This window comes from Heloderma suspectum, chromosome 5 (assembly GCF_057233095.1).
Source record: "Heloderma suspectum isolate Gila_16-S chromosome 5, 16-S_ref, whole genome shotgun sequence".
NCBI classification, from domain to species: Eukaryota; Metazoa; Chordata; class Lepidosauria; order Squamata; family Helodermatidae; genus Heloderma; species Heloderma suspectum.
Window position 1 is genome coordinate 221,323,126 of NC_139462.1, and position 23,403 is coordinate 221,346,528.

General features: G+C 43.4%; 1 protein-coding gene across 4 annotated transcripts in view; it reads left to right on the plus strand.

Moving 5' to 3' along the window:
- The first annotated feature begins 691 nt into the window (after positions 1–691).
- Positions 692–23,403, plus strand: part of RHEB (Ras homolog, mTORC1 binding) — a 38,220-nt gene continuing 15,508 nt past the window's right edge. For 2 of the 4 annotated variants that reach the window (XM_084859373.1, XM_084859375.1), the window contains exons 1-2: positions 692–1,067; positions 20,655–20,726. In XM_084859373.1, coding sequence (XP_084715499.1) covers positions 1,016–1,067; positions 20,655–20,726 — 124 coding nt within the window. In that variant the 5' untranslated portion in view covers positions 692–1,015. Of the gene's footprint in view, positions 1,068–20,475; positions 20,727–23,403 lie in introns of those variants that run through there. The other 2 variants (XM_084859371.1, XM_084859374.1) reach the window with 1 other exon arrangement.

The following is a 23,403-nucleotide window of genomic DNA, read 5'->3' on the forward strand; positions in this document are numbered from 1 at the left end:
GTGCTTTGACGGTTATCTCTCTAGCACCCAGAGCCTCCTAGTAGTGCTGCTGGGCTGCTTATAATACATTAGAATATAATCTATAATGAAATGCGTCCGGGGGAGCCAAGCGTTTCGGACGCGATCCTCCGGGGAGCGCCGCCTCCAGCGTGAGCGCGGGCCTTGTATCGCCCCTGCACCTTCTTAGACGGGGGGAGGCGAAGCGGAGGCGCCGCAGCTTCTCGTGCCTCCAGCGCCGCCGCCGCCGCCGCCCACGGCTCAGAGCGGGGACCGGAGCGCCCGGCAACGGTCCGCCCGCGCCGCGCTTCCGCGCGCAAGGCCGCCCCGCCCCTCGCGGAGAAGCAGCCGCCGCGCACCCGCCCCTTCTCAGCCTCCCGCTCGGGATTTGGCCAATAGCGGAGACTGGCCGAACAATCGCGGGAACAATCAATAAGCAAAGAGGAGGAGGCGGGGGGGGGAGACGAGCCGCGAAGCCGCCAATGAGCGCCGGCCCCGCCGCGGCGAAGAAGGCGCCCGACCGAGGGGCGGCGCGGCCTTCCGGGAAGTATGACGCAGCGAGATTTCCACGGCGAGCGAGCTCGCTGGCCGGCCCGTCCAATGGGCGAAAGACCCCTTCCCCGTGACGTGATCACGTCAAGCGTACGTGGGCGAGGGAATGAGGGAGTGAAGACCCATGCGCGCGCAGGGGGGGGAGGAAACGAGCGGGCGGGCTGTCATCGTCACGTGAAGGAAGCGGCTGGTGTCGCGCCGCCAAGTCCCTCAATCAGCCAGCGAGTCCCGCGCAGTTGGTCGCCCCCGCGTGCCGCGCGCTGTCGCCCCCTGTCGCCGCCATCGCCTCCTCCTCCTCCGCCGCCGCCGCCACCTGGCCCGGCCCCGCCTCGCCTCAGGCCAGGCCGCCGCGGTGCCCCCTCGCCGCCGCCTCTCCGCGGTCGCAGGAGCGGCGCGCCCCGTTCTTCCCCTCGCTGCCCCCCGCGGCCGGAGCCCTTGATGTGGTTCGGGGCCCGGCGGGGACAAGATGCCGCCGTCCAAGTCCCGTAAGATCGCCATCCTGGGCTACAGGAGCGTGGGTGAGTCCTTCCCTGAGGGAGAAAGCGGCGCGGGGCACGTACTGCGCGCGGTCGCGCCTCGCCGGGGGCGGCGCCTGAGCCCCCCGCACCTTCGGGCGCGCCCGGCCTCTGCCTGCGGCCCTCGGCCCGAGCGAGGCGCCGCGGCCGGGCGGGCGGACGTGCGCGCGCGCGCCCCTCCTCCCGCGTGGGCTGCCCGGCGAGGCCGGGCGCCGGAGGCTGCCGGCGCTCGGAAGCCCAACGCAGGTGCGGGCCTGCCAGCCGTTTCCCCAGCGGGAAGGAGGCCGCCGCTGCCGCATCCTCGGCGCGGGAAGCGCGTGGGGAGGGCGGCGTGTTCTGTGCGTTTCCCCCGAGGCTGAGCGGGTTGTGCTCGTTGATCCCGCCGCCCTCCTCTGGAGCCGTCGAATGCCGAAGTCCAATAAACGGGCGCATTCCCCGCCAACGGGAGACGCTTGAAACGGCTTTTGCATTTCCCGCGTCTCCACACCCTGCCTTGGCTCGGATATAAATCCCATTTAAAACTGACTCTCCCGCGATCTGGCCCTCCGGAACACTGTTCCGGCTCCTAACTAACACGAGAGCTTTCTCTCTCTCTCTCCCCTCACCCCCACCCCCAGAAGTGTTTTCATGGATAATGACGGATTCCGTGGTGGTAGCTCTGAGCCTGGCCTTCTCCTTCCCGCTCCCTTCGCCTTGCATTGCATATCCCGGGTCGCCCCTTCGTATTAATGAATTTGGTGTAGCTGTCACTCTATGGATGGCAGTTGTCTGTTCTAGCCCATGTATTTGCAGTGAAGGTGGAGAGCATCCATTTTCAGAGACCAGCCACATCCAGAAAGTCGGGTTGTGGTGCTCTATTTTATGCCCCTTGTTTAGTTATTGTAGGCACAAACTTGTATGGAGTGGGTTGAAATAGCAGAGTGGCTGAAGGGGTAATGCATGTAATGTTGTGTTTTGCTTCCTCAAACTATACCACCATAACTCTTCCCCCCTCCCTTCTCAGTCTAATTTGGAGTAGGCATGGTGGGCTAGTGTTTTCATCTGGACAACATCAAATAGAAACAGTATTTCAGCTTCTTAAGGTTTGGAGTGCCAACAGTGTGTTGGTTACTCTACAGAAACAGTAGTGCTGCATTACTAACGCCATTGTGCAGTTTTTCTGGACTAATCCTATGAGGAAAACAGCTAGTGCATTCAATTGCCTGCGTTAAGTTAGGACCTGAGTTCAGATCTCACTTCAGATATTTATTCTGGTGCAAACTTCAGGAAATGGTTTCCTGCGTGTAATGAAATGGGGAAGTAGTTGGTTAGTTCTGGCATGACTAGTTCTGATAGTCTTCTGTTGTGTCTGCAGGTTTATTCTGTCTCTTCTTGAGTATAGTCCATGCACCTGCTTTGCTTCAGTGCAGAAGGACTGTTCTTGGATGTAAAACTAATCCACGCAAATTTCCCAAAATGTCAATAGGAGTTCAGTGTTTTTCACAGAAGCATAGTTAATGCCCCTAAAAGAGACTGACTTCAAGTAGCACTTAGTAAATAATTGTACAATTGCTTAAAGTAGATTAAATTAGGAGGTCTCAAGGTTTGTCATCTTGAGCCTCCCTAAATCAGATTAAAGACTGCTCGAGCTTTGCAAAATGTAACGTGGGGAGGGTGCGATAGAGTAGCAGTTTTGTTGTCTGGATGTAAGAAAACTAAGTGAGCAACCAGAGCCCAGGCTAGAGAAAGTAGACTAGAAAATAGTTATCCCAGACCATTTGACATGAAAATCTTGTTGGAGCATGGAATGAGGGAGATTTTGGAAGAAGCTTACCCACCCATTCTCTAGCAGCTGCCCTAAGGAGGCTACAATCAACTTTAAGAACAATGGGATCAAAGTTATCTTATTCTGCTTACATGAACATTTAGCAGTTCATCTAGTTTCAGACAGGTAAACATAGTAAAGGGTGTGATGTGTGTGTGTGCGTGCTCTTCCATTGACTACTGTACATAAAAGTGCCTGTCTAAGCAAAGTGGTGAAGTGTATTGAATAATAGTGTATTTGCTTGTGTCAGCAAAGCCATCAATGTGATCACAAGGTTGCCATTGGCGACCACAAACCTCTTCCTAGTAACTGCATTTGTGGATGAGCATGAAGCAAGAACCCCCACTCCCTCCAAGTCCTTTCAGTATACTAGAGGGCTCGGGGGCAGCCACAAGCAATGGCCAGCTACTTTGCCAGCCAAAAGGAGCACCAGATCTTTCTCAGATAAATGGGATCACTTTCAAAATATGGTTTAAGGGCATAGAACATTGAACTACTTAATTCTTTTAGGGCTGACATGGTTGGAGACGCATCACACATTCTCTTTTGTAGCTGTACACCTACAAAACAAAGTGGGAATGATGGGTTTTTGCACATGTGTATCATACATGTACATTTGCCAGAGAGATCTGATTGGCTGTAGCTTCCCATTGAACATATGTTTGGTGGCAGACCTTGGTTTGCCTCTATGTAATGTGTGAAATAAGACTGCTTAGCAAAGGTCTCCTGGTAGAGGAATAAATCAACCATGCAGTTTGCCACCCACCTGCTTGCCTGAGACATCTAGCAAATGTTTTTGGATGCCCCTCCATCCACCTGCTATTCATGCCTGTCAGATCAGCAGTTCATAGGTGCCTGACCCAACCATTTAAAGCTAGGACTGAACACCGCCTTAATGTTGTACTCTCTGCTTTCTCCCTTTTGCCCTTAAGGGCCCAAAGACCTTTAAACACTGAAATGATGGCATTCTTTACATATTTTGCTCTATTGTAAACAAGAGTGATGTTAAAGAGCGAGGTGAATTGGAAAATAGATTCAAAGTCCAGCTAAGCATATAAACAAACTGAGGGGCAGCATCCACAGTATAAATCACTTGTGAGTTATATCATAGCATGTATTCAAAGAGCAACTATTTTTAACTAAACTAGGGAGAAAGTCCAAAGTGAAGATGCTGTCAGTGTTCACTTTTGCAGTATGATTTCTGGTACTTAATCTGTATTTCAATTTATCATATAACGTGGAGAGAAAAGAGATACTTAGATAAGCAGGTTACTTTGAGACTTCTTACCTTTAAGCCATAATGATTTTTTTAAAGGCATCATGTTTTCAATTTCTTTTTCATTCATCTGAATTATATCTTACAGCGCGACTTCATTTGTCCTGATGACTCTCCAAAGGTTTCTAAAACCTTATGTTGAGATACATAGGAGTATTTGATTTATAGGTTTGCACTGTTTGGGGGACTTAATGAGAAAAGTATATGAGGGTATACATGAGGTCAGACAGTATTTTCATATCTGCTCACTCAAGCAGGCATTTTATTGATACTCATTTAATACGGGTACCGTCCTACAGAGATAGTTCTGAACTTGGAGGCTGATGACTATCCAATGCAAAGCAGCTGGAGCACAGAAGTGATCTTTGCCTCTGTGCTATGGCTGCCCTGCATTTTTGGCTAGACAGGTGATTTCGCCTGTCTAGCCTGGGAGCTTTGGGGGGTGGGGAGAGACTGCATGGCACATAGGAAGCTGTGTAATATGGCTTCCTCAGTCTCTGTCCTGTCCCCAGGACTGCCCTCTTTTCCCCATCTCCCACGCCAGCTACAAGGGGGATGGGAGCGCTGTTTCTGAGAACCGAGGTTGGTTCCCAGAGATCAAAAAATGCTATGGCTGTCTAGACAGTGTCTAGTGGCCGTAGGATTGCTCCCTAAAACACATGTGAATTGTGTCTGAAAAAATACAATAGTTGTAGCTTTAATCAAATCTTTTCTTTGAAATGGGTGTGGGATCCTATTTATTTTATTACATTTGTTAAACATCTCATAGCAGAGAGACTTTTTCTATCTTTAAAATGGTATATTCAATTCAGAACCCTAATTCCACGTTCAAGTCATTATTGTGCCAGAGTTCTGTTGTACCATTTAGCATATTCTTTGGGGAGAAAGGGGTCTTGAGTTAGTTACCATAGCAATTCCTCCTTCCTTCCTTCTAGTGAGAATGAAGAGAGGATCCAGTGATGCAATGGGGTGAAGCGATATAAGACTGACTTCTGCTGTGCTATGGCATTAATAGTCACTTTTGGTTTCAAAAACCCTTGAGATGCGTTCTCAGTGTATAAAAGAGGCATACCTTAAGGGTTTCTGCATGCCTGGATCAAGTTCTAGTTGTTGTCATTCTCTTTCTCCCCCACCCCCCCAGTCATAGATTATGAATCAGTCAATCAGAATGTAGCTTCTTCATACTCCTTGTTCAAGGAGATATTCAGCATTACTCTGTAACTGAACACAGGAATTTGTCCTACATGTTTGGGCTTTTAAAGTTAATATTGCAGAGAGATTTCAGGGGATGTAGGATAACCTCCACATGGAAGGCTCAAACTAGAGAGACTGTAAGGCAAACAAGTTCTAACTGTGAGGAAATTGAATACCTGGTGAACAACTAATAGGCATGGAAAGTCGATCCAAAAGGTGGTTGTTGTTGTTGTTCAGTCGTTCAGTCGTGTCCGACTCTTCGTGACCCCATGGACCATAGCACGCCAGGCCTTCCTGTCCTGCGCTCTCTCCCGGAGCGTGCTCAAGTTCATATTCATTGCATCTGTGATGCTATCTAGCCATCTCATCCTCTGCCGTCCCCTTCTCCTTTTGCCTTCAGTCTTTCCCAGCATCAGGGTCTTTTCCAGGGAGGTTTCTCTTCGCATTAGGTGGCCAAAATATTGGAGCTTCAGCTTCATTATCTGTCCTTCCAATGAGCACTCAGGGTTGATTTCCTTTAGGATGGACTGATTTGACCTCCTTGCAGTCCAGGGGACTCGTAAGAGTCTTCTCCAGCACCACAGCTCGAAAGCATCAATTCTTTGGCGCTCAGCCTTCCTTATAGTCCAGCTCTCACAGCCATACATTACTACTGGGAAAACCATAGCTTTGATTAGACGGACCTTTGTCGGCAAGGTGATGTCTCTGCTTCTTACTATGCTGTCTAGGTTGGCCATAGCTTTCCTCCCAAGGAGCAAGCGTCTTTTAATTTCATGGCTACAGTCACCGTCTGCGGTGATCTTGGAGCCCAAGAAAGTAAAATCTGTCACTGCTTCCATTTCTTCCCCTTCTATATGCCAGGAAGTGATGGGGCCAGATGCCATGATCTTCGTTTTTTTAATGTTGAGTTTCAAACCAGCTTTTGCACTCTCCTCTTTCACCTTGAGGCTCTTGAGATCCTCTTCGCTTTCTGCCATTAGGGTGGTATCGTCTGCATATCGGAGGTTATTGATAATTCTCCCAGCAATCTTAATTCCGACCTCTGATTCATCCAACCCGGCATTTCTCATGATGTACTCTGCATATAAGTTAAATAAGCAGGGTGACAATATGCAGCCTTGTCGTACTCCTTTCCCAATTTGGAACCACTCGGTTGTTCCATGTCTGGTTCTTACTGTTGCTTCTTGACCCTCGTACAGGTTTCTCAGGAGACAGGTAAGGTGGTCTGGTACTCCCATCACTTTAAGAATTTGCCAGAGGTGGAGTTTTTTAATTCATCGATGTACCTGGACAGTCTGAAAATAGCGATCCTACAACATTTTGCTTATTGATATGTGTTCTGCTTGGACTATGATCTGAAAATGGTCCACAAAACTCTCCAAAGGATGAAAAATATTCCTGAAAAACATTGAACAAATACAGTGAGGAATTTTTTTAGAAGGCTTAAGGTGAGTTGGGGCTCTTATGCTGGCATTCTGAGTTTGAGGTGACGAGAAAGGCAGAAGTAGATTTGTTCCATGGAGGGAATATCTGTATCTTCAAATTTCCTTGATTTTCTGGATGTATCTCAATCCAAAAAAGCAAAAGTAGCCATGTTGGCCTTTAAGAAACAACCTAAAATCATATTGGGGCAATATTATTAGGCCAACTCAAAGGTCACCAAAAATGTGCAGTCAGGATATACTGATCTTGAGGCATTAGTGCTAGTGGTCTTTTAAAGACAGGTTTATGTTTGTGTAAGATTCTGTCGCTTAGTAGTGTATCTTTCCTTAATTATGTGGATGGGCCCAGAAGCATTAGACACATTTTTAAGTGAAAATGATCAGTTGATTCATGAGTAGATTCTGCAACTAAAAGTTACCGAATCCTTAATAATGTAACTAAAACAGCTGCTGAAACATGACTTAAAAGAAGACCTCGATCATTTGTGAGGGGTTTACATTAAGTGCCTGCATTGCTAGAGTCTAGATCTTGCTGTTGAACAGAATGGCTACTCCTGAATAGTAGTCTGAAATGCCAGCTTTAATTAAAAGCTTCATTTTATGCCCGCCCATTTAGTGGCAAATCTTACTGCAGTGAACTTGTTAATGGTAACAGTAAACACTAGAGGCAGTACGCTTGACTATAATATCAAGCCGCTGGAAGGGTTGTTTAAGGACACTGTGCTAGAATTAACTCCTGAGTTGCCTGCCTTGCATTTCTTAGTTTTTCTGTTTTCACTTGCGACAATACTTACTCAGGTAAACAGCTAACATATTTACTTAGAATGCCTTGTTCAAGCAGCAAGTTCTTAATACTCTTGCTGAATTTATATAACGATCAGTTTCTTTAAGCAACTCTATAGTCTACGAATATAGACTCTGATGTAATTATATCTTGCACGTCTGTTCTGTGGAAGCCTGAAATATTTCTGGCTCCTACAATAAAGCAATTTGACACTGTCAAATTCAACTTAGTCCTGACCTTCCAATTTGGTGTATTTGAATAATGTGCACTAGTTCTCTTCCTAAGCTTAGCATGCTGTCACTTATTTTGCATACCTTTGCAGTGAAGAGCAATATAAACACTGGATTGCTTATTCAGGACTGTCTTAAATATTGTGAGCCAGAAGTCTTCAGCAAATTTGCATGTTTCAATTTCTATTTTTCATAATATGGATTTGCATGTATATTGTGAATAAGTGGCCTTGGCTAATGAATATATTACACTTTGCCTGAAATGCGATTTGTGTTCTGGGGATGATAAATCAAGTTATGCAACTCTGAGCTTGCACTCTACTAGCATTCAACAGAGCTTGAAGAGAGAAGAGGCCCCACCTTAGAACCTGTTTTCAAAGTTTGCTCTTGGTTTGGAGAACACACTAATTGGACCATTAATGTATTTGTTTGATACCTCCTGCCAAAGTAAGGTGTGCTGATTTCTTTTTCAGATGCTGCTTTTCCTACAGGGATATAGTGAGAGTTCATTTAGTTCAGTTTCTGTCCTGCCCTTCAGAGACTTTGGTTGAGTGACAGCAGTTTAAGATGGTGGGGAAACAGAATAAAATAGAATATCCTATTTAAATGTAAAGTATATTGAAATTAAAATAGACCCTCTGTATGCCCACTTAATATTGCTAGTTCACTGCCAGTTCTATGTAGTTCCAGAAAATATTCAATCTTAGATCTCTACAAGAATGGAGTCTCTCAGTTTGAAGGCAGCTGTTGAGAGCAACCCTCCATATTGGGCTTCCCCGACCATGTGCCCTCCGGATGTCTTGGACTGCAACTCCCATCATTCCCAGCCAGCATGGGAATGATGGCAGTAGCAGTCCGAGACATCTGGTGGGGCACCTGGCTGGGGAAGGTTGCTCTATATGTCTTTGCTATTTGAACGTGGTACATAGGTAGCAGAGTTAAGAGAGAGCTCTCATCAGTTGTAAAGGCTAAGATATAACACAGGAGAGCCAGCAGTCTTTGAGGTGTGTAGGGCCTCCTTTGAAATGCCGTCACAAATCAGCCCAGTTCACATGTCACAGCAGCAAATCGTGGGTTATGTAACACACGATTTTCAGGGATGCAAGCCACTTCTGGTTTCTGTAAACAACCTCCAATAGGCACAGTCTGAGGTTGTCAGTGTGACGTGTGAACCCAGACTGATTGGTTGTTTAGGGGCTAAACAACCCAGCGGTTAATGCCTGGTTTGTTGGGTTAACCACTGGGTTGTATTGCCCCTAAACCCATTTGTCTGGGTTTGCATGTGACACTGACAACCTCTAATCGCACCCATCGCAGGTTGCTTACAGAAAATGGAAGCAACTCATGTGCAGCACACATCCCCACAAACCGAGGGTTAATTAACCCATGATATGCTGCCATGACATGGGAACAGCCTCATCAAGATCAAGCACCTTGAATTGGGTTCCTCAAATGTTTAAGCCATGGTGGGCTGCAGTATGTATGGTGGCCATGTTGAATATTGAAGCCAATACCACAGCTTGTCATGTCATCCAAACCCAGCGGGGGTGAGTTGTGCAAGGGTTAAACAATGCTTGCATAACCCATGGTCCATTTTAGGGTTATGTGAGGGTTGTTTAAACCTCATACAACCCACCCCTACCAGCTTCAGACAACTCAACAAACTGCAGTTGTGGCTTGAATATTCAAAAGCTGCCCAACATGCACCACAAGTCACCATGGCTTAAGCCACGTTATCATAGATACCAGGTCAGTGTCTTATCTCACTTGCTGTAGCTTCAGATTTGCATTTTGCATATAGTAGCCCTTCTTCCTCATGCTGTATGGAAAACTATTGCAAAAGTGAGGGTCTTTCAGAGCAGTTTGTGGCATGGCGTGATGATCTGTTAAGAAAAGCTCTAAAAATCCTTCTCGACATACCTAAAGAAGTTAATTTTGATCCTGGTGTTAGTGTTCGCACATTTGTTCCAATGCTACTTAGACTTCCAGTGTTACAAGAGAAAGTTCACTAAGAATAAGATCGGGAAGTTTAAGCTGCATTTCAATCTTTCAGAATTACTTAAAATTTTTGGCACAATGATCTGCAATGTTGTTCCATCAAGCCATTTTTAATTCTACCGTCTGATTTGTTCAAAATGTAGCTTTTCCCACATTCTAAGAGACGAGCTTGGGCTACCAGAGACAGCCTGTAGATTGTGAGTAACGTGAGGGGCTTTTGTTGTGGTCTTCATGTTGCTTGCTTCGAACAGAGCAACTTTGCACTTATTCCAGATTTGGAGCTCTCTTATAATTATATAATCTTTAGGGTGTTTTGCAGTATTCTTCTCTGGGAGAGTAAGCTATTGTATTTATAGTTTGCGGGGGGGAGATCCAGAGTAAGTTAGTCACACTGATTTCAGTGGGACTTAAATCATGACTGACTGATGGCTAACTTAAGTCCCTTTGATTCCAAATGGGTCTTATTATGACTTAATCTGGATACAAACCGATTGCTTTCAATGAGACAAGTTCAACTAGCATATTCTAGATCCAACCCATAGTCTGTATTTACTCTTGTGTACTTAAAAAGAGATGTAGGTAGGTAGTGTTCTTTTCCACCAGTGACGGGCTCTTTAAACCTAAGTCATGAGGTCATCTAAAATAATAGAAGAGGCTGCCCAACATTAGAAGAATGTAAAAAGTTGTAAGTTAGAGTGACATGGATATGGGGAATAACAGAGAAAAGTAGCTAGGGGACATGGGGAAAGCCAGAAACACTACAGGGCACAGAAGCAGTTCCCCAAGAGGGGAAGGTCATGTCAGACCTTCCCTCTGACCTAAAAACTGTGCCTACATCCTTGTGAACTGTTCCCTCCAACTATGACTACTACAAACTTTTTTTAAAAAAAGATAAGGAAGGGGAGGAAAGCAGCATTCCAAATTTTAACTTCTAGGTTGTGCCCTAGCAGTTCTCTGTGTCCTCTTGCAGTCCCTCTTTTACTATACTGTCATCACTGCCTTTGTGGTGTTGTAAGAACTGCATGCAGTGTCTTCCCAAAAAAAAGACAAAAAAATCATAGTGTTCATATTCGCAGACTGATGACAGAAGACCAGTGTACACTCCTTCTTAATTTGGTAGTGGATTATAACTGACAGAGGTTTGCTGGAAGCAAAACTGTCTTAGAATATAAAACTCTGTGAAGTTATGGATAATCATGTTAGATTGTCCAGTGCTGTGGCTGTTAAAGTTGAAGAACAGTTATAGTGGAAACACGAAGGGAGAAGTTGTTGAGAATCATGCATTTGGATTATGAAGTGTAGTGATGAGTGTAAAGGGGGTAATCACTTTAAGGTAACGTTCAACTTTCTGGTGAGATTGGATGATATTAGGAGTGGCAAAATAAGACCAGGCTAGAAGTATTGAGCACACATGTTCAGTATTTCCATTGTATATGGTGTGCAGTAGTATAATGCAGAGATGTATTTCACTACTTGCTTGACGGCAAGCGAGAGTGTTAAACTGCCCTGTCCCTTCTGCTGCTGAGGCCTCTGCTGCTGAGGCCGCTACTGCCAAGCTGTTGCAGGTGCCTTTCCCATGCCATTATGTCTGGGAAAGACAGCTCGAATAGCCTTGCACTGTTCCTGGCTACTACCACTTTTTTTGGTAATGCTTCATTAACAAGTAATGAGAAGCTAAAGAACGCAAGGGTTTTAGAGGTGCTTAAAGTGACTTTCTGAAATTTACTTCTGCATACTTCAGTAACCCAAGAACTATTTATAAGTTTTCAAGAATTTATGGGGGAGACAGATAATGGGAACAGGTTGCTTAGAATCAGTGAGGACCTAAATTGTTAAAGACCAGTAAGCATAACATCAGAATAGTTACTGCCTTGAAACATTCCAAACAATCCTGTAAAGTTTAGAAAGAATCCATCTGCAATTTCTATCAGTGTGTGAGAAAGTGCAAGAGGGTATAGTGCCCAAATGATTCCTAGCCTTTTTGCCTTTCCTGCCTATCTCTGTGCTTCCTGCTGCAAGGAGAAAAGATGGGCTTGGAGAAAAAAAGGAGGACATGAGAAAATTAGACCTCCAAAGAAGACTCAAGAAATAAGAAACTGACAGGGTACTTTCTCTCACACATTATCTCTGCTGCTGCAGCATATAGATATATGCTTCAAATCAAAGCTATTCTTTTTAGAAGCATGACATTTACTTGAAGTTCCTGTGCTATCAACAAAACTTCTGAAATTGATCTAAGTGATACTTTTTGTTGAAGGCTATCTAGATGCTTCAGGTTTAATAACTTCAAATCTCTGCGTCCATCAGCAGCTGAATCAGAATAGAGATTAAAATGCTTATTTGATAGGAAGGGAAGGGATACAAGTGCTTCAACTCCACAAGGTTAAGGGCTAAAATCTGGCTGCAGTTGCTTCCCTCTTTCTACTACTGCTATTGCTTTTTTAAATGGCAGTGTTCAAAGAAGTTCACTCTTGGACTTCTCTAAGGGTGCAGTCCTATGCATGTTTAGACAGAGAAAAGGTCTACAACTCTTGTAGGCCTTTTCTCTGTCTAAACATGCAAAGGATTGCATCCTAAATGTACTAAAGGATGAGTTACTTGCTGTATGTTGAGTTAAAGCAACTTTGAAGGCTGTTCCAATTTTGATTCACAGATGGCAGCCTATCATGAAGACAAACTATGCCAACAGTCTTGGTACAGGCAAACATTTCAAACTTAAAGATGCAGTGTTCTCTCCCTCTTCCCACTCAAAATTGAAAGTAGTCAGGAACTATTGTGCTGTTATCCTGTTTGACTACAGTTTTATAATATATGCCAATGCCAGGTGGTCATCTCTGAACTATAGCCGAGCATGCTGCTTGCCTGCCCACCCCTTGGCAAAGAGCCTGGAAGTGTGAATGTTGCATAACTGGCATCTTCTTTAATGAAACTCTTTTTCATGCTAATCGGGTTTGCTGCTTGTTGAGTAGGTAATTCGAGTTGTATTGTCATAGATTGTAAATTAGGATTCCTATTTTTGCTCTAGTTTTTCTAAAGGATCACACTCTTTCTAGAGTGATTGGCAGAATGTTTTGATCTCAGATTTTTGCTGTCTCTGCACCACCCACAAAGTAACTCTAAACATTGAATGCCCCTGACCTTAATATATACACTATTTGGATTTCTGCTTGTTGTTGATTGCTTAAAAATATGTGATAAATGCTACCAAGCCCTGTGAATGAAAAATTGGATTCAGTTCAAAGGGGGAAATGCAGCATTTAAAAGATGTTTTTATAATTAGACCAGCAATAAATATTTTGGTGCCCACCAAACTGAACATAAGCATTTCTGCCAAAATGACCTCTGAAATAATTGTACAATTTCTTTGGTGTATCTATAGGCATTGAAATAATTGTAATAGAAATGCAGGGAGAAGCATGTTTCTTCTTAGTCTCCCCTTCTTCCCTTGCCTAGTTCTTTCAGGGAAGAACCAAAGCTCCCTCTGTCACCAAAGCAATCACGTGCAAGGGAAGGAGGATTGGCTGAGACAAAAATTGAATTAGCCTTTCTTGCACCACTGAAACAAATGTGAGTGGGAATTCCACATGTATTTTTTGTCAGTTCCCAGTTAAATTAGCAATATTAGCAGTGATATTGTATATTGACCACGCATCTCACACTCCCCGCCCCCCCGGTAAACTGGTATACGTAGAATGGTGTTGTCAATATGGAATAATTTTAAAAATCCAGGCTTTATACATCAGGAATTGTGCAAATAGTGCCTATTGTTTGCTGGGATCCTTAAAAAAAATCTTCTGTTAGCTGGACCTTGATCAGACCCAGCATGGTACCAATGATGATGTTATGCAAGAGGATGCTACAGATCACTTAACAATAATAACTGTTACGTAATAGTTAAGAAATCGCAAGTATACCATCTTGCTTTGTATACTTAAACACATTTGTATAACATGGGGTGGGGGGGGGAGGTTCTAATTTTTTTAAGTCATTATGCAGGTCTGAAGTTAGCCCACCCCATTGCTCTATAATAGTATATTGAAATGTTATTTGTTATCCTGAGTTCAATTAAAGTTTTATTTTCAATGAACTGTTAGAAACATGTTTAAAACACAGCTACAGTGTGGAGTACGATAGTGCTTGAAAAGCATAAACGTCGGCCCAAAGTACCCAGCATACCTTGTGACATTTAATGTTGGATCATATTGCTTGGTCTTGGCAAACATATCAGGCAGATTCTAGCAGCTATTTCACATTACTGCAAGTGCAGCTATATCATAAAAGTTTTTCCAAGTGCTTAAAATGATGGCGGGTGACTTATGGTCTACTTAGCACTGATGTTACAGTGCTCCATTTTGCAGTATCTTGAAATCTGTAATTAACTGACTGGGCAGAGACCCAAGTTTGGAAGTAGGCATAACACCTGGTCATAATGGGTCAAAAAACTAAAGCCCAGTGTATGGCCTACATCCCATTACATATAGAGTAGCCTTCATAATTAATAATAAAGTGGCTAAAGCAGTGCTTGGATACAATCCAAAAAACAACAGAATGATCTCAATTCGAATTCAGGGTAAGCCATTTAACATCACAGTGATCCAAATATACGCCCCAACCACAGATGCTGAAGAAGCAGAAGTAGATCAGTTCTATGAGGAACTGCAGCACCTACTGGATAATACGCCAAAATGAGATGTTATTTTCATTACAGGAGTCTGGAATGCTAAGGTGGGTAGTCAGACGTCACCTGGAATTACAGGCAAGCATGGTCTGGGAGAACAAAATGAAGCAGGACATAGGCTGATAGAATTTTGTCAAGACAACTCACTGTGCATTACAAACACTCTCTTCGAACAACCTAAGAGACGACTTTATACATGGACTTCACCAGACGGTCGACACCGAAATCAGATTGACTACATCCTTTGTAGCCAAAGGTGGCGGACATCTATACAGTCAGTAAAAACAAGACCTGGAGCTGACTGTAGTTCAGATCACAAACTTCTTATTGCACAATTTAGAATCAGACTAAAGAGAATAGGGAAGACCCAGAGAGCAGTTAGATATGAGCTCCCTAATATTCCTCAAGAATATGCAGTGGAGGTGAAGAATAGATTTAAGGGACTAGATTTAGTAGATAGGGTCCCGGAAGAACTATGGACAGAAGTTCACAACATTGTTCAGGAGAAAAACATCCCAAAGAAAAAGAAAACCAAGAAGGCAAGATGGCTGTCTGCTGAGACGCTGGAAGTAGCCCAAGAAAGAAGGAAAGCAACAGTGATAGGGGGAGATATGCCCAATTAAATGCAAAATTCCAGAGGTTAGCCAGAAGAGATAAGGAATTATTTTTAAACAAGCAATGCGCGGAAGTGGAAGAAGATAATAGAATAGGAAGGACAAGAGGCCTCTTCCAGAAAATTAGAAACATCGGAGGTAAATTCCGGGGGAAAATGGGTATGATCAAAAACAAAAATGGCAAGGACCTAACAGAAGCAGAAGAGAGCAAGAAAGGTGGCAAGGATATACGGCAGATCTGTATAGGAAGGATAATAATATCGGGGATAGATTTGACAGTGTGGTCAGTGAGTTAGAGCCAGACATCCTGAAGAGTGAGGTTGAATGGGCCTTAAGAAGCATTGCTAATAACAAGGCAGCAGCAGATGACGGTATCACAGCTGAACTGTTTAAACTTTTGCAAGATGATGCTGTCAAGGTGATGCATTCCATATGCCAGCAAATTTGGAAAACACAAGAATGGCCAACAGATTGGAAAAAATCAACTTATATCCCCATACCAAAAAAAGGGAAACACTAAAGAATGTTCAAACTATCGATCAGTGGCACTTATTTCACATGCCAGCAAGGTAATGCTCAAGATCTTGCAAGGTAGACTCCAGCAATTCATGGAACGAAAATTGCCAGATGTACAAGCTGGGTTTAGAAAAGGCAGAGGAACTAGAGACCAAATTGCCAATGTCCGCTGGATAATGGAGAAAGCCAGGGAGTTTCAGAAAAACATCTGTTTCTGTTTTATTGACTGTTCTAAAGCTTTTGACTGTGTGGATCATAACAAATTGTGGCAAGTTCTTGGTAGTATGGGGATACCAAATCATCTTGTCTGCCTCCTGAGGAATTTGTATAACGACCAAGTAGCAACGGTAAGAACAGACCACGGAACAACGGACGGGTTTAAGATTGGGAAAGGAGTACGGCAGGGTTGTGTACTCTCACCCTACCTATTCAACCTGTACTCAGAACACATCATGAGACGTGCTGGGCTTGATGAAGCCAAGGCTGGAGTTAAAATCGCTGGAAGAAACATTAACAATCTCCGATATGCAGATGATACCACTTTGGTGGCTGAAAGCGAGGAGGAGCTGAGGAACCTCAGGGCGAAGGTGAAAGAAGAAAGTGCAAAAGCTGGGTTGCAGTTAAAACTCAAAAAAACCAAGATTATGGCAACCAGCTTGATTGAAAACTGGCTAATAGAGGGAGAAAACGTGGAGGCAGTGACAGACTTTGTCTTTCTAGGCGCAAAGATTACTGCAGACGCTGACTGCAGCCAGGAAATCAGAAGACATTTACTTCTTGGGAGGACAGCAATGACAAATCTTGATAAAATAGTGAAGAGCAGAGACATCACACTGACAACAAAGGTCCGCATAGTTAACACAATGGTATTCCCTGTAGTAACCTATGGCTGAGAGAGCTGGACCATAAGGAAGGCTGAGCGAAGGAAGATAGATGCTTTTGAAGTGTGGTGCTGGAGGAAAGTTCTGAGAGTGCCTTGGACTGCAAGAAGATCAAACCAGTCCATCCTCCAGGAAATAAAGCCAGACTGCTCACTGGAGGGAAGGATATTAAAGGCAAAACTGAAGTACTTTGGCCACATCATGAGAAGACAGGATACCCTGGAGAAGATGCTGATGCTAGGGAAAGTGGAAGGCAAAAAGAAGAGGGGCCGATCAAGGGCAAGATAGATGGATGATTTTCTGGAGGTGACAGATTTGACCTTGGGGGGCTGGGGGTGGCGACGGCCGACAGGAAGCTGTGGCGTGGGCTGGTCCATGAAGTCACGAAGAGTCGGAAGCGACTGAATGAATAAACAACAAAAGAAGTGAGTGTATCAAGCTATTTCCCAGTGAGAACTATAATAATGTATGAAGTTTACTTGAGGTTATTGCCAGCTTCTCGTTACAAGATTATAAGATTCCTGGACTGCTGGTCAAGGCATAGTTGAAGTAGCTAGACAATAGCTATAATAGACTCCAGGAACAAAATTGGTTGTTAAATGAAATAACACATGTTCATAATTTCATTTCACTTGGAACAAAGATTAGGGTGTCTGTATCTCAGAAATTCCTTTACACTTCTTGCCGCTTTTTCATTCAGATGTTAGATGGTGAAATGGGTCATTGTGGAAGGGACATAGCTCAGGGTAAAACTCATGCTTTGCACGCAGATAGTCCCAGGGTCAGTCCCTGCCATATTCTGGTAGGACTGAGAGAGACTCCTCTCTGAGATCCTGGAGAGTCACTGCCAAGCAGCATAGACAGTACTGAAGTAGATGGACCAATGGTCTGCCTTGGTGTAAGGCAGCTTCTTCTGTTCCAGTTGAGCTCTTGAAGTTGGCTTTTGGTGAAGTCACTTTAATGTGAGTAGTGCTCAAACCCAGTATAACTTGAATGTGGGTATCATGGCTTTGTTATCCCTTTGCATTTCAAGAAAGCTAAATACAGTTGAGGGAGATGTTTGTAGTTTGGTGTCTACTACAGTCTGTGAGTGTTGCCCAGTATGAGCCCTGTCACTCAATTATCCTCTTCAGGTATTCATCAGCAAGAGTGCTGCCATCCACAAGAGGGTCCCAATCCATCATTTGGAATTTACTTGGCCTAACAAGCAAACTGTACTGTATGCCTCTGTATGATATAATTGAAAAGACAGGAAAGTTCTTCTCATTATATTCAGGATTTTACTGTTTTGTAAGCTGTTGTAAAGATTATACTGAAAGAGTGCATTCATTTTAAACAATTCTAACAGGAATACAAGTGCTACACTGAAATATAATGGCATACTTTGTACAAAGATTGCTTGTCATATCATATAGCTTCTGTTTTGGATTGATCGACTTGTCTTCAGAAATCAAGGCTGAAAATAGGAAGACCACTGAAACAACTCTTCTCATCCTCAGTCAGTGTTTAATAGGTGTCTGAGATTTCCCATAGCCTTTATGAAAAAAACACATTGGATGTTTGTTGGGCACTGCAATTTGTACGTTTTAGTGCATATTGGTCCTTCTGCTGCTTTGGAAGAAAAAGGACACCATGGCCAATTAGACTGGCATCTGCCCACTCTAGGATGTGCAGATGCTTTGTCAAGATGCTACCTTCTTCCCTAGGATTTAGGATGGTTATTTTCAGTAACGGTGGCTTAACTTGTCTGCATGAATTTACCACAACTTAGAAAGTTTTTGTTCATGGCAAGGATCCAAGAATTCCTGCAACTAGTTTAAGTCAGCTTTCAGCTTCAGTTTGTTGAAAAGCACCCTTTTATTCCCTCCCCCAAATGTCTCAAACTGCTTTTGAAACAAGGGTGAGGGTTCCCTAAATGCACTCAAATTCTGCTTGCCAGCAGCAAATATTCCTCCCCTATCTGATGTGCATCCCTGTGCTTCCACCAAAAAGCCCTGGCCCTGGGAGAGAAAGTACCTCTCCTTGCCTCCCCTGTTCTCTGTGAAAGACCGGAGAGGTAATTTATCTCCTGCAAGTTTGTTGTTGCCTCCTGCAAAAATCTAAGGGGAAGGGAAGACGAACACCTCTCTGTTGTTACCCATTCTCTGTGGAGGAAAAGAGGGGTAGCTTCATTTTCTTCCCATCAGATTTTTGAAGGAGGCTTTACTGAGGTACTCACAGTAGAACTGCTTTTTGCAGTTCTGTGAAGGACATAACTATCACTGCAAGGTGCACCTGTATGCCGCTTTCCTTCTTATATTCTACCTCCTCCCTTTAGTTACCCTCTGGCTTGTGTGATGAAGGGAGCCCCAAAACCATATGGATTGTTAACTTGGGAGAAGAGGTACCTCTAGCGGAGTCCCCAGGCATCACAAAACGAGTTCCAACTGTTACCTCACTGAGAACAGCATGTAGTATAAATTGAGCATGCAGGCACTTGGGTGATCAAGATATACAGTCAACCCCCAGATTCTAATCAAGACACTTGTATAAAAATTAAAGGAATGGGGTCACATAGAAATCAAGCAAGGTTGCAATTACAGGAGGAAGAGGAGGTAACATCTACACAGCCCAGCCTTCCTCAACATGGTGCCCTCCAGATGTTTTGGACTACAACTCCCACAATTGAACATGCCGACTGGGAGTTGTAGCTCTGCTCAAGACATCTGGAAGGCACCAGGTTGGAGACAGTTGTCATAACTTTTACTGAGTAATTTTAAAGCTGGAGTCCAAACTTACATGCAGGTAGACCCAGGTCCTCATAGATGTTCAGAGGGAAACCCAAGACATAGGAAAGCTGCCCCACCTTTTGGGGGAGGGATTCAGAAATTGACTGGTGAAGGGCATCCTTTTAGTCAGGAGCTGGCAAAGGTGTTTGGAGTAAGAGATGTTGGCCAGTGGCGCCTAAGGCAGTGGCCAATTAACACGTGCTGTCACAGTAAGACAGGAAGGACAGGTGAGAACTGGGTGTATATTTTCCCTCTGTATCTGGTAGATCATTTCATTAAGAGAGATTTTCCCTATGGAGCTGGGGGGAAATGGCAAGAGATACACGACACAATTGTCCTGGGGAAATGAAGTAGGCAACTGTGGTGGGTCTAGGGATCGTAAAGGGGCTAATCTCACTTGCTCACAGGAAAGAAATTACCTCTTTTATCTCTTTTCTTCTTCTACACAGAGCAGGGCTAAGCGACTTCAGGAGGGGGTGTGTGTGTGTGGGGCCATTTTTGCTCCCTTGGGCTGCATTCCGTGGGGGTGGGTGGGGGGGAATATGCCAGTTTGCCATCGATTTTCACTACAGAACCACTATAGAAGCTTAAAATGGCCAAATCTTGCTTAAAAGCAAGAGATTTGCCTGCTTTAGATTTTCTTAGCAGTTTGCCACCGAAATGGGGTGTTGCCCATTCCTGCCATAGAGGAAAGGAAGGGTAGCATTGGGGGTTTTCAGGAAGCAGCAACAAGGTGGTGCTTGCATCTTCTATAAAAACCCAGCATGAGGGCAAGAAGCCTTCATTCTCTCAGTTCTCTGCACATGCTTCAGGACTTGGAGAATGGAGGATTCAGTGGCAGCCACAAATAACAGCAAAGAGTCTTGTGGCAACTTAAAGACTAAAACAAAGCTTTTGTAGACACTGTCCACTTTGTCAGATGCATGTGATGCATCTTGCATTTGATGAAGTGGACCCTATCCATAAAAGCTGAATTAAATTTATTAGTCTTTAAAGTGCCACAAGACTCTTCATTTTTGCTCCAACAGACTAACATGGCTACCCATCTGGAAATTGTCACAAATAACAGGTGTGGCTAGTAAACAAAGACAAAATTCATGTGCCCCCATGGAGGAAAATTTCAGAATCAGTTGGTGATATGGTATGAGGGTCTGCTGTTGAAAAGGAGAAAGTCATCATCAACTTCTTAAATTAGTCTTCAGACATAATGAAATAGACAGATGCAAAACAGATGTGTGTGTGTAAAAAAAACACCAAAGCTTTCACAGGATACACTCAGGCTCAGCTAAGTAGCTTTTCAGATCCCAGTCCATGTTTTATGAAATACAGAAGCTTTGGCTCCAAGTCTGGTGGCCAAATATCAATATGCAGCATGGTTTTAACATTTACTTTGCTTTCTTCACAGGGAAATCGTCTTTAACTATTCAGTTTGTGGAAGGCCAGTTTGTTGATTCATATGACCCTACTATAGAAAACAGTAAGTAACTCTGAACTATTTTTCTTGAGCATGCAAGAAGAGCTCTTTCCTAGCTAGCGCAACAATTTAGGGTGGTTTAAAAAATATCACATTTTTCCTCCAAAGAAACCTTGGAGCAGCTTAATTTTTCTCAAACTTTTTCAAAGGTTATTTTAATCTGAAGTTGGATGTTCAACCTGAAATTCATTGGCTGTAATGTTCAGTGTGATTCACATTCTGTTGCCACTGCCACCATTACTATCCTTCTGTCTATGCATAGTTAAAACGTAGTTAACCATTCAGTCTAACATAGAGTAACCAGGGCTGTAAACTGGGGAGATTCTAGGGATAAAGGTAGGAAGAAACTTGAACTCTTTCTTACAAGTGTTTCGCACGAATGTTCTTGATGTAGTGGGGTACAACATGCTCGGCCCTGGGCCATCTACTCAACAATTTTATTAATGACTCTGAGGAAGAATGCTTATCAAACCTGCAGTGGAATAGCTAATACCTTAGAAGACAGAAGCAACATTTAAAATTATCTTGATAGGTTAGAAAACTGGGTAGAAAATAACATAATGAAATTTAATGGAGGCAAGTGCAAAGTTCTTCATTTAGGACTTTAAATGAAGAAATTTAAAAGAAATAAAATGCACGGGTATAAAATGAGTGATGTTTGATTTGGCAATAGTGTATATACAACTTGTAGTTGTAGTTGATCACAAGTTGCAGGGTGAAGTGGCTGCAAAAATGGCAAAGGTAATTTTAGGTTGCATTAATAGTTTCAAAATCACAGGATGTAACAGTTCCACTCTCCTGTGCCCTGGTGGGACCTCACCCAAATCCTGTATCCAGTTCTGGACACCACACTTTAAGAAGGATACAAATAAATTGGAATGAGTTCAGAGAAGGGCAGCAGAGAGGATCAGGGGACAAGAAACTAAGTCCTCCATGGAAAGATTGAAGGAACTGGATCTGTTTCGCCTTGAAAAAATAGAAGCTCGATATTGAACCTGGTAAGCTGCCATATTGAGTCACAGTACTGTTCTATCTAATCCAGTATGCCTTCCCCGACCTGGTGCCCACCAGATGTTTTGGGCTACAATTCCCATCAGCCCCAGTCAGCATGACCAATAGTTAGGAGTGCTGAGAGTTGCAGTCCAAAACACCTGCAGGACACCAGATTGGGGAAGGATGCAGTTAGATCTGCTCTGACTGGGCAGCACCTCTGTGGGATCTCGGGCAGAGAACTTTCCCAGCTCTGCTACTTCTAACTGTAGCTGGTAGGGATTGAACCTAGGATGTTCTTTATGCACAACATGTGCTATGTTCTCTGAACAATGGCTCTGTTATTGTGGCTAATACTTCAGCAGCAAAGGGTTAACAATGTCTCTTCTTTCACTTGATGAAATCTTTGGAGGTCCTCAATTTGTATCCAATCCATATTGATGATAAAAGTCTGTTTCTGACTAGCATTTGAAAAGTTCACTATTTTATGGTGAGTCAGATCAGAATGGGAAATGTTCAGAAGCAGAAGACCCAGATAATTTTAATATACTTTTTGTTATAATAAAGTGATTTGGATAGAAAACATTGATTTCATCAAGCACCCACTGGCAGGATTCCATTCATGTGCTGTAAACTGTACCTCTTGTCTGTCGCAAGACAGAGGTTTTTAAGTACCTTAAAAATACATTATAAAAACTGTTTATTTACAAACATATAAACAGACAGCACACACAGAGAGTGACCTGTGTGTAAGCAACATCACTCTGAGGGCCTTCATGTGCCAGGAGCAATTGCAGGATGATGATGTATATGCCAAGCCCCACCACCCAATTGAGGCGGACTGAATTGTAGCAGATTTGGTTCATCAGTGAGTTTCAAGCCTAGGAATGTGCTGTTACTGAACTCAATTATCGTTATAATTAAGGTTTCACAATGGTTAAAGAAATTATAATTGATTACTCATGAGTTCAGTCTATTAATGTCTCTGAAGCATATTTTGTTGTTTCATGCCTGTGTGCATTGTACCAGACATCTTAGAGGAACGATCTCTTCTGTGTGTGAGAGATGCAAGAATGCTTCTTTTAACATAGTTTTCATTTTCTATTTAAAATATAAAAATCAGATGCACCTTTTTATCAGTTTAAAATTTTAATTGATTAATCTAACTGGTTACTGAACATTGCAGTTCTACTTAGAATTACTTAGTTGGTAGGAACCAAAAAGCCATCTAGTCCAGTCCCTTCTGTAAGGCAGAGCCATCCATCCACCAGTCCCCACAGCATAACTTGTGGAAACCTAACCATAGTGTGCCCTGAGCAAATGAACTGCAAACTTCTTAATGATACATTTTTCTGCCTCTATCAATAAAGTAAAAATATAGGACTATCACAGTCCTGACTTCATTTTACTATCCATTGACATTAACACAAACACCGCTGATTTTTTTATAAGTTCTGTACTTAATGGTACTGTGTGTCCTTCCTTTGATAGAAGTAAACTACATGCTGTGACAGCTAGTCTGGTTTCAACGGTTCTTTGTGTCTAGTGTGCTCTAACATAGCATTAATGCTCACTGTAATCCCTTTGTAGGGTTTTCTAGTCCTTAATTTTGTATCTACTCTGTGTATAGACACCAGTGACTGAAATTAAATATCTGATTAGGAAGTCTTTTTTCTGTAACAATTTCAAT